The sequence below is a fragment of the Phoxinus phoxinus genome, assembly GCF_949152265.1.
Source record: "Phoxinus phoxinus genome assembly, chromosome: 15".
In the NCBI taxonomy this organism is placed as follows: Eukaryota; Metazoa; Chordata; class Actinopteri; order Cypriniformes; family Leuciscidae; genus Phoxinus; species Phoxinus phoxinus.
In genome coordinates this window covers 34387172-34404671 of record NC_136890.1, presented here as the reverse complement: position 1 = coordinate 34404671, position 17500 = coordinate 34387172, and the positions used below count along the sequence as shown (strand labels likewise).

At 44.2% G+C, this 17500-nt stretch overlaps 1 protein-coding gene across 2 annotated transcripts in view; it reads right to left on the bottom strand.

The window, feature by feature from the left end:
* The window catches only part of loxhd1b (lipoxygenase homology PLAT domains 1b), an 81758-nt gene that overhangs the window by 25949 nt on the left and 38309 nt on the right, over positions 1–17500 (bottom strand). For both annotated transcript variants that reach the window (XM_079636574.1, XM_079636575.1), the window contains 8 exons: positions 17239–17369; positions 12329–12474; positions 11220–11324; positions 10978–11106; positions 8030–8194; positions 5865–6046; positions 4963–5079; positions 3429–3591 (listed from right to left, as the gene is read on the bottom strand). In XM_079636574.1, coding sequence (XP_079492700.1) covers positions 3429–3591; positions 4963–5079; positions 5865–6046; positions 8030–8194; positions 10978–11106; positions 11220–11324; positions 12329–12474; positions 17239–17369 — 1138 coding nt within the window. The remainder of the gene's footprint in view (positions 1–3428; positions 3592–4962; positions 5080–5864; positions 6047–8029; positions 8195–10977; positions 11107–11219; positions 11325–12328; positions 12475–17238; positions 17370–17500) is intronic.

Here is a 17500-nt window from a genome sequence, read left to right as displayed (position 1 = left end):
CTGCAGAACAGATTTATTAAATTAAACCATGGACCCAAAAAAAGATATTCCTTAAATAATGTTAAATCTTTTTAAATTCAAATTATTGTTGTTATTATTTTGAGAAGTATGTTCTATAGGCATACGATAGTAATATATGCTATTTCTATCATAATTTCTCCTAGTTACACTAAACTTTTATTTTGACGGGTTCTAGTGAAGACCTGTTTCAGAGTGTATTTGACAATGGTTTTTCTCAAACAAAATGATGAAAATGCTCATTAGGCGTTCTCTCAGAGCAGCTCTCTAAATGTTCATGTATTCATGTCCTCATATTGTTTGTGAGAGGCTGAAAACACAATGAGCATCAGGCATACTTGAGTATGTAGTAGGCGCGACGCAGCTCATTCACACAGAGGCACGCAGAACAAGCATATTTACATAGCAGTCTTTTTGCGCTTTAATATTCAGAGACCATGTCGCGATTGGATTTATTGCACAGCTCTACTTTCAATTTATTAATATAGCCTACTACTATGACTGGATTCCGGGATTCACTCTGCAAACGGGACATATCTGCACGGATGGATGGTGTTCTATGTTTCATCCTTTTGCAGCCACATTGCATCCACACTTTTTGCACATTGGATAGGCTATCTATCCTCGAGGACAACCACGCGTTTTTCCTACATCTAAAGTAGCCTATTCACATACTGGCCATATGGTTCGCTTCATAAGAATTCGACGGCGTTTCACTTTCAGCTGGGTCTGCATCACCTTTTATGCGCGTTTGTTCTTCCCATAGATAGACGGTTCTCCCGCCCTTCAATCAATGCAGTAGTTTCCGGAGCGCGATTATTATTATTTTTTTTCCTTGAAAATTATTATTTTATTTATTTTTTACTCAGTAACGGATATGATTTTAAAATGGAGCGAATTACAATACTTCAAACAAAACGTACTTAAGTAAAAGTAAAATTACAGATTTAAAAAACTACTTAAAAAAGTAGAAGTACACAAAAAAACTACTCAATTACAGTAACGCGAGTAAATGTAATCCGTTACTTTCCACCTCTGCCAGCCACCACGGGGCGATCGAGGCTCTGGGTTAATGAGCTATACTGGGACCAGCCACCACGGGGCGATCGAGGCTCTGGGTTTAAGAGCTATACTGGGACCAGCCACCAGGGGGCGATCGAGGCTCTGGGTTTAAGAGCTATACTGGGACCAGCCACCAGGGGGCGATCGAGGCTCTGGGTTAATGAGCTATACTGGGACCAGCCACCGGGGGGCGATCGAGACTCTGGTTTTATGAGCTATACTGGGACCAGCCACCGGGGGGCGATCGAGACTCTGGTTTTATGAGCTATACTGGGACCAGACACCGGGGGGCGATCGAGACTCTGGGTTTATGAGCTATACTGGGACCAGCCACCAGGGGGCGATCGAGACTCTGGGTTTATGAGCTATACTGGGACCATTCACCAGGGGGCGATCGAGACTCTGGGTTTATGAGCTATACTGGGACCAGCCACCAGGGGGCGATCTAGACTCTGGGTTTATGAGCTATACTGGGACCATTCACCAGGGGGCGATCGAGACTCTGGGTTTATGAGCTATACTGGGACCAGCCACCAGGGGGCGATCTAGACTCTGGGTTTATGAGCTATACTGGGACCAGCCACCAGGGGGCGATCTAGACTCTGGGTTTATGAGCTATACTGGGACCATTCACCAGGGGGCGATCGAGACTCTGGGTTTATGAGCTATACTGGGACCAGACACCGGGGGGCGATCGAGACTCTGGGTTTATGAGCTATACTGGGACCAGCCACCAGGGGGCGATCTAGACTCTGGGTTTATGAGCTATACTGGGACCATTCACCAGGGGGCGATCGAGACTCTGGGTTTATGAGCTATACTGGGACCAGACACCGGGGGGCGATCTAGACTCTGGGTTTATGAGCTATACTGGGACCATTCACCAGGGGGCGATCGAGACTCTGGGTTTATGAGCTATACTGGGACCATTCACCAGGGGGCGATCGAGACTCTGGGTTTATGAGCTATACTGGGACCAGCCACCAGGGGGCGATCTAGACTCTGGGTTTATGAGCTATACTGGGACCATTCACCAGGGGGCGATCGAGACTCTGGGTTTATGAGCTATACTGGGACCAGACACCGGGGGGCGATCGAGACTCTGGGTTTATGAGCTATACTGGGACCAGCCACCAGGGGGCGATCTAGACTCTGGGTTTATGAGCTATACTGGGACCATTCACCAGGGGGCGATCGAGACTCTGGGTTTATGAGCTATACTGGGACCAGACACCGGGGGGCGATCTAGACTCTGGGTTTATGAGCTATACTGGGACCATTCACCAGGGGGCGATCGAGACTCTGGGTTTATGAGCTATACTGGGACCATTCACCAGGGGGCGATCGAGACTCTGGGTTTATGAGCTATACTGGGACCAGCCACCGGGGGGCGATCGAGACTCTGGGTTTATGAGCTATACTGGGACCATTCACCAGGGGGCGATCGAGACTCTGGGTTTATGAGCTATACTGGGACCAGCCACCAGGGGGCGATCTAGACTCTGGGTTTATGAGCTATACTGGGACCAGACACCGGGGGGCGATCTAGACTCTGGGTTTATGAGCTATACTGGGACCAGACACCGGGGGGCGATCGAGACTCTGGGTTTATGAGCTATACTGGGACCAGCCACCGGTGGGGGCGATCGAGACTCTGGGTTTATGAGCTATACTGGGACCAGACACCGGGGGGCAATTGAGACTCTGGGTTAATGAGCTATACTGGGACCAGCCACCGGGGGGCGATCAAGGCTCTGGGTTAATGAGCTATACTGGGACCAGCCACCGGGGGGCGATCGAGACTCTGGGTTTATGAGCTATACTGGGACCAGACACCGGGGGGCGATCGAGACTCTGGGTTTATGAGCTATACTGGGACCAGCCACCGGGGGGCGATCGAGACTCTGGGTTTATGAGCTATACTGGGACCAGACACCGGGGGGCGATCGAGACTCTGGGTTTATGAGCTATACTGGGACCAGCCACCGGGGGGCGATCAAGGCTCTGGGTTAATGAGCTATACTGGGACCAGCCACCGGGGGGCGATCGAGACTCTGGGTTTATGAGCTATACTGGGACCAGCCACCGGGGGGCGATCGAGACTCTGGGTTTATGAGCTATACTGGGACCAGCCACCAGGGGGCGATCGAGACTCTGGGTTTATGAGCTATACTGGGACCAGCCACCGGGGGGCGATCGAGACTCTGGGTTTATGAGCTATACTGGGACCAGCCACCGGGGGGCGATCGAGACGCTTTGGCTTCACTTTTCAGGACTTGTGCGGCACGCTTGATTAAAACTAGTGTGCATAAGTGAGAGCTGGTAGTAAAGTTTCAGCGATGACGTACTCTCGAGAGCGTCCTCCACCTCGATCTCGCTGTGTTTGAGCGTGCCGTCTCTCAGAAGCTTCTCCGTGATGATGTCCGACGGCACCAGCTCTCTCACCGTCTCCCCGTCGTCCTCGGACCGGGCCAGCCAGCGCTCGCAAGGGAAGATGGTGGTCTCCGAACCCTGGACAAACACACCGCTCACAACACTGATCTTCTCTAATACTGATAGATCTAACCTGTTCATGTTAAAGGAATAATTCACCCAAAAATTAAAATTAGCCCATGATTTACTCTCCCCTCAAGCCACCCTAGTGTATATGACATTCTTGTGTGTGACGAACGAACACAATCTGAGTTATATTAATAAATGTCCTGGCTCTTCCTAGCTTTATAATGGCAGTGAATGGCCGTTTCTGTTTTGAAGTCCATAAAAGTGCATCTGTCCATCATAAAAGTGCATCTGTCCATCATAAAAGTGCATCTGTCCATCATAAAAGTGCATCTATCCATCATAAAAGTGCATCTGTCCATCATAAAAGTGCATCTATCCATCATAAAAGTGCATCTGTCCATCATAAAAGTGCATCTATCCATCATAAAAGTTCATCTGTCCATCATAAAAGTGCATCTATCCATCATAAAAGTGCATCTGTCCATCATAAAAGTGCATCTATCCATCATAAAAGTGCATCTGTCCATCATAAAAGTGCATCTATCCATCATAAAAGTGCATCTATCCATCATAAAAGTGCATCTGTCCATCATAAAAGTGCATCTATCCATCATAAAAGTGCATCTATCCATCATAAAAGTGCATCTGTCCATCATAAAAGTGCATCTATCCATCATAAAAGTGCATCTGTCCATCATAAAAGTGCATCTATCCATCATAAAAGTTCATCTGTCCATCATAAAAGTGCATCTATCCATCATAAAAGTGCATCTGTCCATCATAAAAGTGCATCTATCCATCATAAAAGTGCATCTGTCCATCATAAAAGTGCATCTATCCATCATAAAAGTGCATCTATCCATCATAAAAGTGCATCTGTCCATCATAAAAGTGCATCTATCCATCATAAAAGTGCATCTATCCATCATAAAAGTGCATCTGTCCATCATAAAAGTGCATCTATCCATCATAAAAGTGCATCTGTCCATCATAAAAGTGCATCTATCCATGATAAAAGTGCATCTGTCCATCATAAAAGTGCATCTATCCATCATAAAAGTGCATCTGTCCGTCATAAAAGTGCATCTATCCATCATAAAAGAGCATCTATCCATCATAAAAGAGCATCTATCCATCATAAAAGTGCATCTGTCCATCATAAAAGTGCATCTATCCATCATAAAAGTGCATCTGTCCATCATAAAAGTGCATCTATCCATCATAAAAGATTTATTCAGTAAATGTGTTTCTGTCGTAGTTTATGTGCACATCTTCTTATCGGATAAAACAATGATCCACCTCAATATGTTTTTCCATCCAGCGATGTCTCCAAATTTGCATAAAAATAGGTGGGCGGAAGCGTAGCCTAACTGAAGTTACCTTTCCTTTTCTTAAAAGTCTTCTGATTTCCACTCTGTCCAGATGCCAGCCGGGGTTCGTCCCTTTGTTATCGTGTCCGATGCGGATCTTCTCGATGATGTCTCCAATGTCTTCCAGCTTCGCAGAGAGACAGAACAACACCGACTGAGACTTAAAGTCACCACCAAATCATAATGGACAACTAGATTTAAAAAAATGTGTAGACAAGCTTTAAGTTGGCTTGAGAAAGCAGCCAGAAAGGTTTAAGTAGTTTTAGTTTAAGTTAAGTAGAAGTTTAAAAGGCAGATAGATAGATGCTAGGGTGGTTGCTAGGGTGTTGATGATATGTGTTTAGTAGGGTGCTCTGGGTGGTTTCTAGGGTGTTGCTATGGTACTTGGGGTGGTGGCTAAGGTGTTGCTATGCGGTTGCTAAGGTATTCTGAGTGGTTGCTAGGGTGTTGCTATGCGGTTGCTAAGGTATTCTCAGTGGTTGCTAGGTGAGTGGTTGCTAGGGTGTTGCTATGTGGTTGCAAGGTATTCTGAGTGGTTGCTAGGGTGTTGCTATGCGTTTGCTATGCAGTAGGGTGCTCAGGGTGGTATTTATGGTATATTACTGGTATTTACAATAAATGATTTATCCGTGCACAGCACAATTATTGTGTTAAATTCATGTTCCTGATAATCTTGAATCAGAATAACTTCCTCTCGCAGCATCTCTTCTCTTCTCTGATGATGTGGGCGGGGCAACCTGTCACTCACATGAGATCAGCCAATAGCAAACCACAACCAGCCAATCAATTCCCCACTGACAAAACCAAGCCCCGCCCACATCTGTTCTCGTTCCAGAAGCGCTTGACTCGGATATACGGCACAATAGGGAGCTGAAGACGAGCTCAACTTTAGCACTGATGGCAGACGCTCACCTCCACTATGAACATGTCTTCTGCTGATCTCTCAAATGCCAAGCGTCTCTCTCTCTTGTTGACGCACAGGTACTTCTGCTGCGTCCCCAGGCCCTTCTGACCGTACAGGACTATGAAGACGTTCGCGTCCGTCCCCGCGGCGAAGACGTCGCTCGTGAACGTGGTAATCTCATAGGGAACGACTACAGGCGAAGGACAAAGATCTCTTTACAAAAACACATATTTTCCATAGTTTCCAAGTCCAAACCTAACCATTTACACACACAATGTAACACCAAATGTAGCATTTTGATCAACAGTTAATTTTTTTGTTAACCTTTTATCATATATCTTGGAGTATCGCAATAATATTGTATTGTGAGTTCAGTATACGTGATATGTATTGAACTGTGACATAAGGGTATCGTTACTCCCCAGTTTCAAAACTGCTAAACAGTGTTAATGGGAGCAAATTAAAGGAGAACTCCGGTCAATTTTAACATTGAGCTCAATCTTTAGTAAATTTGGAGTGCTGTCAATACAGAGAACAACGACAAAAATCGTGTTATCCTCTTTTTAAAATGTGCACCCTGTTGACTTGAATGGGGCAAGTTTTAAACCTGCTTTTATCCTCTTATCATCCTTGATGTGTCATACAAGTGTCCAGCCATGTTGAGTGATTCCTTCAGAGTGAACACGAGTGAATCTGACTGCAGGAGATGTGGAAGATATTAGTAAAAATGATGTTATATCAGCCAGCGCACAGACCTGTATTTACTTCCTGTTTTCAGTGGAAGTCCAAAGTAGTCGACTGTCGAGTTCACGTGTGTGATCATCGGTAACTAAGCAACAGTGGAGACTCAGACTGACAGCTGTCAGCCGAAGACGGTGCTGTGTGGTGTTTGGAGAATATCAGCTCTGATGGATATTTGTAAAAAAATCATCTTAAGTCGCGTTTCCACCGAAATTACCCGGAACAATTTGTCCCATGAACTTTTTTTGCCCTAGACCGGTTGCTCTCTGCGTTTACACCGCGGTCTAAAGTACCGGGGAGATTATAAACTGCGCGCGACGGCTCCTCCCAGTCTGTGGCGGACAGTTATCAGTTTTGAGCGCCACATTTATAATAAGTATGGAGGAGATTGAAACTGTGCTGAAGTTGTTTGTAATGTATTGGTTTACTAACGAGGTAATTAACGGCAGAAAAGAGACGAGCACTGATGCTAAAGCGTGTTCAGAAAGCTCGTAATGCTATAAAATTAGACGATGCGGACATTGACCGTGAGACAGCTGGGACGAACGCGCTGAAAATTTCCTGTTACACAAATACGCTTAATAAAGCCTGAACCTCGTCGTCGGTCCAGCTATGTGTGTTTTTTTTTAAATTCCATATTTGCAGACAGACGACTCTCACTGCATGAAGCCACGAACCGCAATAGGTTTTTAAAAATGCCGGTTAAAATAGAATGCTGGCGTGGAGTCATCCAATCAAAATGCGGCGTGAACACAACCAATCAGCACGTTCAGCGCACAAGTCCCGCCCCCGAAAGTTCCTGAACTTTGAAAAAGTACAACCTCACCAGCAGGGACTTTCGGAGGGGGAAATATTTACCCGGAACTTCATTTAGACCCTGATTCCTGCGGTGTAAACACACGAGTACCAGCCCACAGTTCCTGGGGAAAGTTCCCGCGGTGGAAACGCGGCTTAGTTACCTATGATCACGCGCGTGAACTCGACAGTCGACTGCTGTGGACTTCGACTGAAAACAGGAAGTAAATACAGGTCTGTGCGCTTGTTGAATTAACATGATTTTTATTAATATCTTCCACATCTCCTGCAGTCAGATTCACTCGTGTTCACTCTGAGGGAATCACTCAACATGGCTGGGCACTTGTAACGACACATCAAGGATGATAAGAGGATAAAAGCAGGTTTAAAACTTGCCCCATTCAAGTCAACAGGGTGCACATTTTAAAAAGAGGATAACACGGTGTAGGAAACACCGATTTTTGTCGTTGTTCTCTGTATTGACAGCACTCCAAATTTACTAAAGATTGAGCTCAATGTTAAAATTGACCGGAGTTCTCCTTTAAGTAAAAAAAGTAATTTCTAAATCACACGAGGTCCCCAGATAATACTAATCCTGAGTGAATAGGGCTTCAGTGAATCTCTCTCTCTCTCTTACACGGCGTGTAAAGCTCAGTCTGCAGCTCGGCGGGATACAGATCTCGCACGATGGCTCCGTCGTCCTCTCCTCGGTCCAGCCAGCGTCCGCATGGGAAGCGAAGTCTCTGTCCTTGAGAAGGAGCGTCGATCTCCACCCAGTCCAGGAACCACCCCGCCGAGCCTCCTGCACAACACACACACACACACACACACACACACACACACAGAAACACACACACACACACACACACACACACACACACACACACACGCACACACACACACACACACACACACACACACACACACACACACACACACACACACACAAACACACACACACACACACACACAAACACACACACACACACACACACACACACACACACACACAAACACACACACACACACACACACACACACACACACACACACAAACAAACACACACACACACACACACACACACACACACACACACACAAACACACACACACACACACACACACACACACACAAACACACACACACACACACACACACACAAACACACACACACACACACACACACACACACAAACACACACACACACACACACACACACACACACACACAAACACACACACACACAAACACACACACACACACACACACAGACAAACACACACACACACACACACACACACACACACACCGGCCGGCACGTTACTCGGATGCTCCAGTCATGCTTTCGCCAGAAGTGCAAAAAGTAATATGTATACATAAAAGCATTATATCATTATTTCATTTTATATATTAGACAATATTATTGATCTCCTGCATTGACATCATTATATGAGAACTGAGCTGAGCTGGACGATTACATTGGTTTTCTCCAGAGCGGATATATATATATATATATACAGGAGAAACTGGAAAAATTAGAATATGGTGCAAAAGTGCATTTATTTCAGTAACTCAACTTAAAAGGTGAAACTAATATATTATATAGACTCATTACATGCAAAGTGAGATATTTCAAGCCTTTATTTGTTATAATTTTGATGATTATGGCTTACAGCTTATGAAAACCTTTTCACAATATTCTAATTTTGAATTTGGGGTTTTCATAAGCGGTAAATTATAATCATCACAATTATAACAAATAAAGGCTTGAAATATCTCACTTTGCATGTAATGAGTCTATATAATATATTAGTTTCACCTTTTAAGTTGAGTTACTGAAATAAATGCACTTTTGCACCATATTCTAATTTTTCCAGTTTCTCCTGTATAAAAATGAACTAAATTAATAACTTTTTTACAATGGAAATAAATCATCGGTGAACTTACTTAAGCTGGACGCTATTTTCTTCTAGACACAAACTTTATTGCATTATGTTCCTGTTGTCTCTGTAAAGCTGCTTTAAACACTGTAAAAAACGCTGTATAAATAAAGCTGACTTGACTTGTCATTTGTTAAAGTGCATTTGAGATGCAGATGGAAGACCGGTCAGTGCAAATATAACGGTGCATACACATAATATTTCAGATAATATCTTCAGCGTAAAGTCTTCATTTGATCTCGATGTCTCCTCACTGGTGTCTAGGAACGTTAGAGGTTTAGTTGTGATGTATTTGCTGTGTGTCGATGATGTACAACACGACCAGCAGTGTATAGTGGCCATTAAGAGCGTTTCTGTAAAGTTGCCAGGCAAACTAACACCAGACGGGTCACGATCGGTGTGTCGAGCGACTCCGGTCTGACTCAATCCCAGCTGTCACTCACGCTGCTGCGTTCAAGTCCTGCTGGAGGTGCGTGTTTACGGACGCCTAAACCTTCTTGATTCTGATTTCATTCTATTCAAACGCACATAACTATAGAATTAATTCTTGATGCGAACGTGAGCGCCATCAGCGTTTCTCACAGGTTTGCGTTTAAAGTGTGTGTAGAGAGAACGGTGTCGTCTTAGCGGTCTCTAACTAATGATCCTTTCGACGGAAGTGAATCAATCAAAACTAACTTTATCTGGAAAATAACATTATTCAAGAACCGCTATAAAGCCAAAACAATCTGTTACCTTAAATTATACGTGTATCTCTGTAAAGCAGCTTTGAAACACTCTACATTGTTAAAAGCGCTGTATAAATGAAGATGACTTGACTTGACTTGATTTGACTTTTCTAGCTGTAGTTAGTGTGTAATGTTGCTGTTTGAACATAAACAACATCTGCAAAGTTACAACGCTCAAAGTTCAGAGCAAAGGGAGATATTTGCTTTTAAAGAAATCGCTTTTTAAGAACTACAACAAACGGCTGGTAGGAACTACACAACATTCCTCCCGGGTTAGTGACATCACCAACCCTAAAATTTACATAAACCCCGCCCCCCTGAACACGATTTATAGATTATCATGACAGAATATGCTAATCAGTGACTAGAAGATAACTACACATAATCTACATAAATTCATCAACTAACCATTCAGAAATGTCCTGTTCTTCTACATGTTGTTAAAGTTTTTGAAATGTTCAGTGTGTGTGAGTGTGTGTGTGTGTGTGTGTGTGTGTGAGATAAAAGGACACGAGCTCTTGAAGCTCCGCCCCCTGTGCCGGGAGCAGCAGCTCATTTGCATTTAAAGGGACAGACACAAAACGGTGTGTTTTTGCTCACCCTCAAAAAGTGACGATTTTAACATGCGATATAAAAATATCTGTGGGGTATTTTGAGCTAAAACTTCACACACACACTCTGGGGACATCAGAGACTTATTTTACATCTTGTGAAAAGGGTATTATACACCCCCTTTAAAAACCTATAATAAGTAACACACGTTTCTCACTAACCCGTAAATCCCAAAACCTCGTAAATCCCAAAACTAAACTCGTAAATCCCAAAACTAAACTCGTAAATCCCAAGCTTCCCACTGGTATTTCCGACTTTGTGGTGAAGAACCCGTAAATGTGCTGTCGCTCACGTGTCGCTCACCTGCTTCATCATGGCCGATTCTCAGTTTCTGGAGCTCTCCGAGATCCACGGCCTCCACGGTGAACTCGTCGATCATTCCCTTCTCAAACTTGTTTTTGTGTGATTTAGAGGCTTTCAGGTTGATGATTCCTGTTCATGTAATGCCCGTTTGAGAGAAGAAACCGAGAAAAGCCAGTTTAATGACCAGCGGACGGTGAACCGGTTCAGGATCTGACATAAGTGCTGATTGTGAGTCTCGTCACCTGTGTCGTCATTCTCTCCATACAGGATCGCAAAGACATTGGCGTCGGTTCCCGCGTGCTTCTTTTCTCCGGTCTTGATCCTCAGCGTGTATGTTGTCGACATCGCTACAAACCAAAAATACAGAGAAGAAATAAAAAATGTAAGTCAGATAGACAAAACTAGTCACAGTTATTTATATTTGCAGTTGATGAACATGATTTCTGTCTACCGTATTTTCCGGACTATAAGTCACACTGGTTTTTCATAGTTTGGCTGGTCCTGCGACTTATAGTCAGGTGCGACTTATATATCAAAATTTATTCATACTGACTGAGATGAACCAAGAGAAAACACTACCGTCTACAGCCGCGAGAGGGCGCTCTAGTTAGCGGAGTCGTTCAGAAGCGACACAGAGGAAGAACTCGATGGATTCGGTGTTGAGGAGTGAGATCGGGAGCTTGGTGAACTTGCTGACCGCTAACTTGTTGGACTCACTGGCTAATGTTAGTTTAGTCTATTCAGCCTCAGGTATATGTTCTTTATGCTAATGTATCGCTGAATAACTGTTAATGTGTTACGCTAACACACCGGACACTATTCAGCTGTTGTTCTGTGAGCTTTTGTGCAGCTGAATAACCTTACCAGATTAAATGTCTGTTCTTGGTCTTGGATTTTGTGAAATAAATTTCTAAATAAATGCGATTTATAGTCCAGTGCGACTTATACATGTTTTGTTCTTCTTCATGACGCATTTTTTGACTGATGCGACTTATACTCCGGAAAATACGGTAGTTTTCCTAAACAAATTTCTTCTGGGAACCAACACGTCACAATATTACTCCATTTGAATAATTAATACGCAGAATAAAGGGGCGGGGCCTGGTTGAGTTAGTCAGTAGTGTGTTAAACTGGCGGTTATGGTAAGGGGCGGGGAATTTCCCAAACACACTCAAGCGCTCGAACAATCACAACACACTGATCCAGCCGACCAATCAGAGCACAGTGTGCTTTTCAGAGGGAGGGGCTTCACAGAGACAGACTGGGAAGAGAGGAGCCGCAACAATGGAGAATATGAGGAAATAATGCATGCAAACCTGTTGTAGTACAGCAAAAAAACTATTTCTTTCACCTTTCTGCTCCAATCCCAGTGTGGCCCCGGACTCCTCCTCGTCCTCGTCCTTCCTCATGAAGGCCTCATCCACAGGGACGAGCTCTCGGGCAATCTGACCATCATCTTCATCAACCGCTAACCAGCGATTACAGGGGAAGTAATACCTGCCGATATGAAGCAGTGAGACGCGTTCATGACCGCTGTGTATCGGGACCAGGGTTTGACATTAACACCCGCAAACACAACAAATGTGCGTAAAGATCCACTGTGGCGGGAAACGCTGTCAAATCACGAGCCAATTTGACGTGTTACTTATTGGGCCCTATTGTAACGTTCTGAAACGCAAGTATCAAACACGAAACGCAAGTAACTCTGTGGGCGGATCCCGGCGGTGTTGCTATTATACCGGCGGGATAAACGACTCTTGCGCCCGACGCAAATCTAAAATGTGTTGGTCTGAAGTCGCTTCATTACTCATAGGTGTGGTTTGGGCGTAACGTGAAATAAACCAATCAGAGCGTCCTCTCACATTCCCTTTAAGAGCCGGCGCGCTTGTTCCACGGCGGATCGCTATTATAACGGCGGATCGCTATTATAACGGCGGATTGCTATTATAACGGCGGATTGCTATTATAACGGCGGATTGCTATTATAACGGCGGATTGCTATTATAACGGCGGATTGCTATTATAACGGCGGATCGCTATTATAACGGCGGATTGCTATTATAACGGCGGATTGCTATTATAACCGTGGATTGCTATTATAACGGCGGATCGCTATTATAACGGCGGATCGCTATTATAACGGCGGATCGCTATTATAACGGCGGATTGCTATTATAACGGCGGATCGCTATTATAACGGCGGATTGCTATTATAACGGCGGATCGCTATTATAACGGCGGATCGCTATTATAACGGCGGATCGCTATTATAACGGCGGATTGCTATTATAGCGGCGGATCGCTATTATAACGGCGGATCGCTATTATAACGGCGGATTGCTATTATAACGGCGGATTGCTATTATAACGGCGGATTGCTATTATAACGGCGGATCGCTATTATAACGGCGGATCGCTATTATAACGGCGGATCGCTATTATAACGGCGGATTGCTATTATAACGGCGGATCGCTATTATAACGGCGGATCGCTATTATAACGGCGGATTGCTATTATAACGGCGGATTGCTATTATAACGGCGGATTGCTATTATAACGGCGGATTGCTATTATAACGGCGGATTGCTATTATAACGGCGGATCGCTATTATAACGGCGGATCGCTATTATAACGGCGGATTGCTATTATAACGGCGGATTGCTATTATAACGGCGGATTGCTATTATAACGGCGGATTGCTATTATAACGGCGGCTCGCTATTATAACGGCGGATTGCTATTATAACGGCGGATTGCTATTATAACGGCGGATCGCTATTATAACGGCGGATTGCTATTATAACGGCGGATCGCTATTATAACGGCGGATCGCTATTATAACGGCGGATTGCTATTATAACGGCGGATCGCTATTATAACGGCGGATCGCTATTATAACGGCGGATCGCTATTATAACGGCGGATCGCTATTATAACGGCGGATTGCTATTATAACGGCGGATTGCTATTATAACGGCGGATTGCTATTATAACGGCGGATTGCTATTATAACGGCGGATCGCTATTATAACGGCGGATTGCTATTATAACGGCGGATCGCTATTATAACGGCGGATTGCTATTATAACGGCGGATTGCTATTATAACGGCGGATTGCTATTATAACGGCGGATTGCTATTATAACGGCGGATTGCTATTATAACGGCGGATTGCTATTATAACGGCGGATCGCTATTATAACGGCGGATCGCTATTATAACGGCGGATTGCTATTATAACGGTGGATCGCTATTATAACGGCGGATTGCTATTATAGCGGCGGATTGCTATTATAACGGCGGATTGCTATTATAGCGGCGGATTGCTATTATAACGGCGGATCGCTATTATAACGGCGGATTGCTATTATAGCGGCGGATTGCTATTATAACGGCGGATTGCTATTATAACGGCGGATTGCTATTATAACGGCGGATCGCTATTATAACGGCGGATTGCTATTATAACGGTGGATTGCTATTATAACGGCGGATTGCTATTATAACGGCGGATCGCTATTATAACGGCGGATTGCTATTATAACGGCGGATTGCTATTATAACGGCGGATTGCTATTATAACGGTGGATTGCTATTATAACGGCGGATCGCTATTATAACGGCGGATTGCTATTATAACGGTGGATCGCTATTATAACGGTGGATCGCTATTATAACGGCGGATTGCTATTATAACGGCGGATCGCTATTATAATGGCGGATCGCTATTATAACGACGGATTGCTATTATAACGGCGGATTGCTATTATAACGGTGGATTGCTATTATAACGGCGGATCGCTATTATAACGGCGGATCGCTATTATAACGGCGGATGGCTATTATAACGGCGGATCGCTATTACTGTATAACGGCGGATTGCTATTATAACGGCGGATCGCTATTATAATGGCGGATCGCTATTATAACGGCGGATCGCTATTATAACGGCGGATTGCTATTATAACGGTGGATTGCTATTATAACGGTGGATTGCTATTATAACGGTGGATTGCTATTATAACGGTGGATTGCTATTATAACGGCGGATTGCTATTATAACGGCGGATTGCTATTATAGCGGCGGATCGCTATTATAACGGCGGATTGCTATTATAACGGCGGATTGCTATTATAGCGGCGGATCGCTATTATAACGGCGGATTGCTATTATAACGGCGGATCGCTATTATAACGGCGGATTGCTATTATAACGGCGGATCGCTATTATAACGGCGGATTGGATTGCTATTATAACGGCGGATTGCTATTATAACGGCGGATTGGATTGCTATTATAACGGCAGATTGGATTGCTATTATAACGGTGGATTGCTATTATAACGGCGGATTGCTATTATAACGGCGGATTGCTATTATAACGGCGGATTGCTATTATAACGGCGGATTGCTATTATAACGGCAGATTGCTATTATAACGGCGGATTGCTATTATAACGGCGGATTGCTATTATAACGGCGGATTGCTATTATAACGGTGGATTGCTATTATAACGGCGGATTGCTATTATAACGGCAGATTGCTATTATAACGGCGGATTGCTATTATAACGGCGGATTGCTATTATAACGGCGGATTGCTATTATAACGGCGGATTGCTATTATAACGGTGGATTGCTATTATAACGGCGGATCGCTATTATAACGGCGGATTGCTATTATAACGGTGGATCGCTATTATAACGGCGGATCGCTATTATAACGGCGGATCGCTATTATAACGGCGGATCGCTATTATAACGGCGGATTGCTATTATAACGGCGGATCGCTATTATAACGGTGGATTGCTATTATAACGGCGGATCGCTATTATAACGGCGGATTGCTATTATAACGGCGGATCGCTATTATAACGGCGGATTGCTATTATAACGGCGGGTTTGCCGGCGCACGCCAGGAGCGGTTCACAGCCGAGGAGACCGGCGTTCTCGTCAGGGCCGTAAAACACAGAGAAGTGACATTGGGGATGATGGAGAAACACACACACATTAGCTTCGGTTAAACAGGCGTATACTAATTTGGGTAAATGTGTAATCTAGATTTATGCCTATTTCTTCACATCTTCACGGACACAACAATGATTTCCCTCGTGTGTTAATATTTTTCCTTGTAATAATGTATGATTTGCAAAAATGAAAACTGCTGCGTCTGTTTATATTAGAGAATCAAAGTGTGTGTGTTGTTCACACGCTACATAATGGCCAAGCACACGCTCTTAAAATAGCATATGACTAACGCGCGGCGCCGCTGTCTTTAGACTGGGTTTCTCCTGGTCAGTGGCGGAGTTGTTTTCTGGAACTGCAGAATATCACCAGGGAACGTTTGCGCCGGAACACACTCCTCTTTTCACTGAACCGCCCCCCCGAGCACAAGTTCATTCCCTAGTTTACCGACGTGCGTCTGTGGAGGGAAGAGTCGCTGTGCGCGGGTGCAGAACAGGAATGATACATGCGCCGTGTACAAAGTCAATTGCGCTGGGTGCAAGATACGGCCCATTACGTTTACTCACTTTACTGGGGAAGTTCATGTAAACCAAATCTGCGCAGATTTAGCGCAAATACTCGTGAGTCATCATGATATATTAAATACAGTGTATTGCCCAGAATCTGCTCATATCTGCTTACTCAAACACACACACACACACGCAACAAATAGCGGCGCGCTTGTTCATTTCATTTGTTCATTTTCCAACATCCTAAATTTTTTTCATGTTTATTGTTCTGTATTGATCTTTCTACATAAAACACTTTTTTGGTGATGAGGATGAGGATGAAAGAGGAAGAGGAGATTTTGTTTGAATAAGAAATGAATGTATGAAATCCAAATTTTATTTTATATATATGTGACCCTGGACCACAAAACCAGTCACATGGGTCACAAATTTAAATTGAGATTTATACATCACATGAAAGCTGAATAAATAATCTCTCCATTGATGTGTGGTTTGTTAGGATAGGACAATATTTGGTCGAGACACAACTATTGAAAATCTGGAATCTGAGGAGCAAAAAAATGTAAACATTGAGAAAATCTCCTTTAAAGTTGTGCATTTATGTTCACGATTGTGCTGCACTCACTCACAAAAATACATGTTTTATATATTTACGGTAGGACATTTACTAAATATCTTCAAGTATTTAAACCCTGAAAAAGTTCATTTCAAACCCTGATCGTGACGGTACGTGTCACAACTAGCGCTTCAACACAACAGGCTCATGACTAACTGCAGGAACTCACGTGGTGTCGTCTTTGGTGTCCACGATCTCCACCCGGTCCAGGTACCAGGCCGACTGATGGCTGTCGTCGTGCCGGATCCTCAGTTTCTTCAGCGTGCCGAGATCCACGGCCGTGATGGAGAACCTGTCCTCCTGTGTGTCACAGCATCAGAGGACCATCAGTACACACACACACACACACACACACACACACACACACACATGAGAACCTGTCCTCCTGTGTGTCACAGCATCAGAGGACCATCAGTACACACACACACACA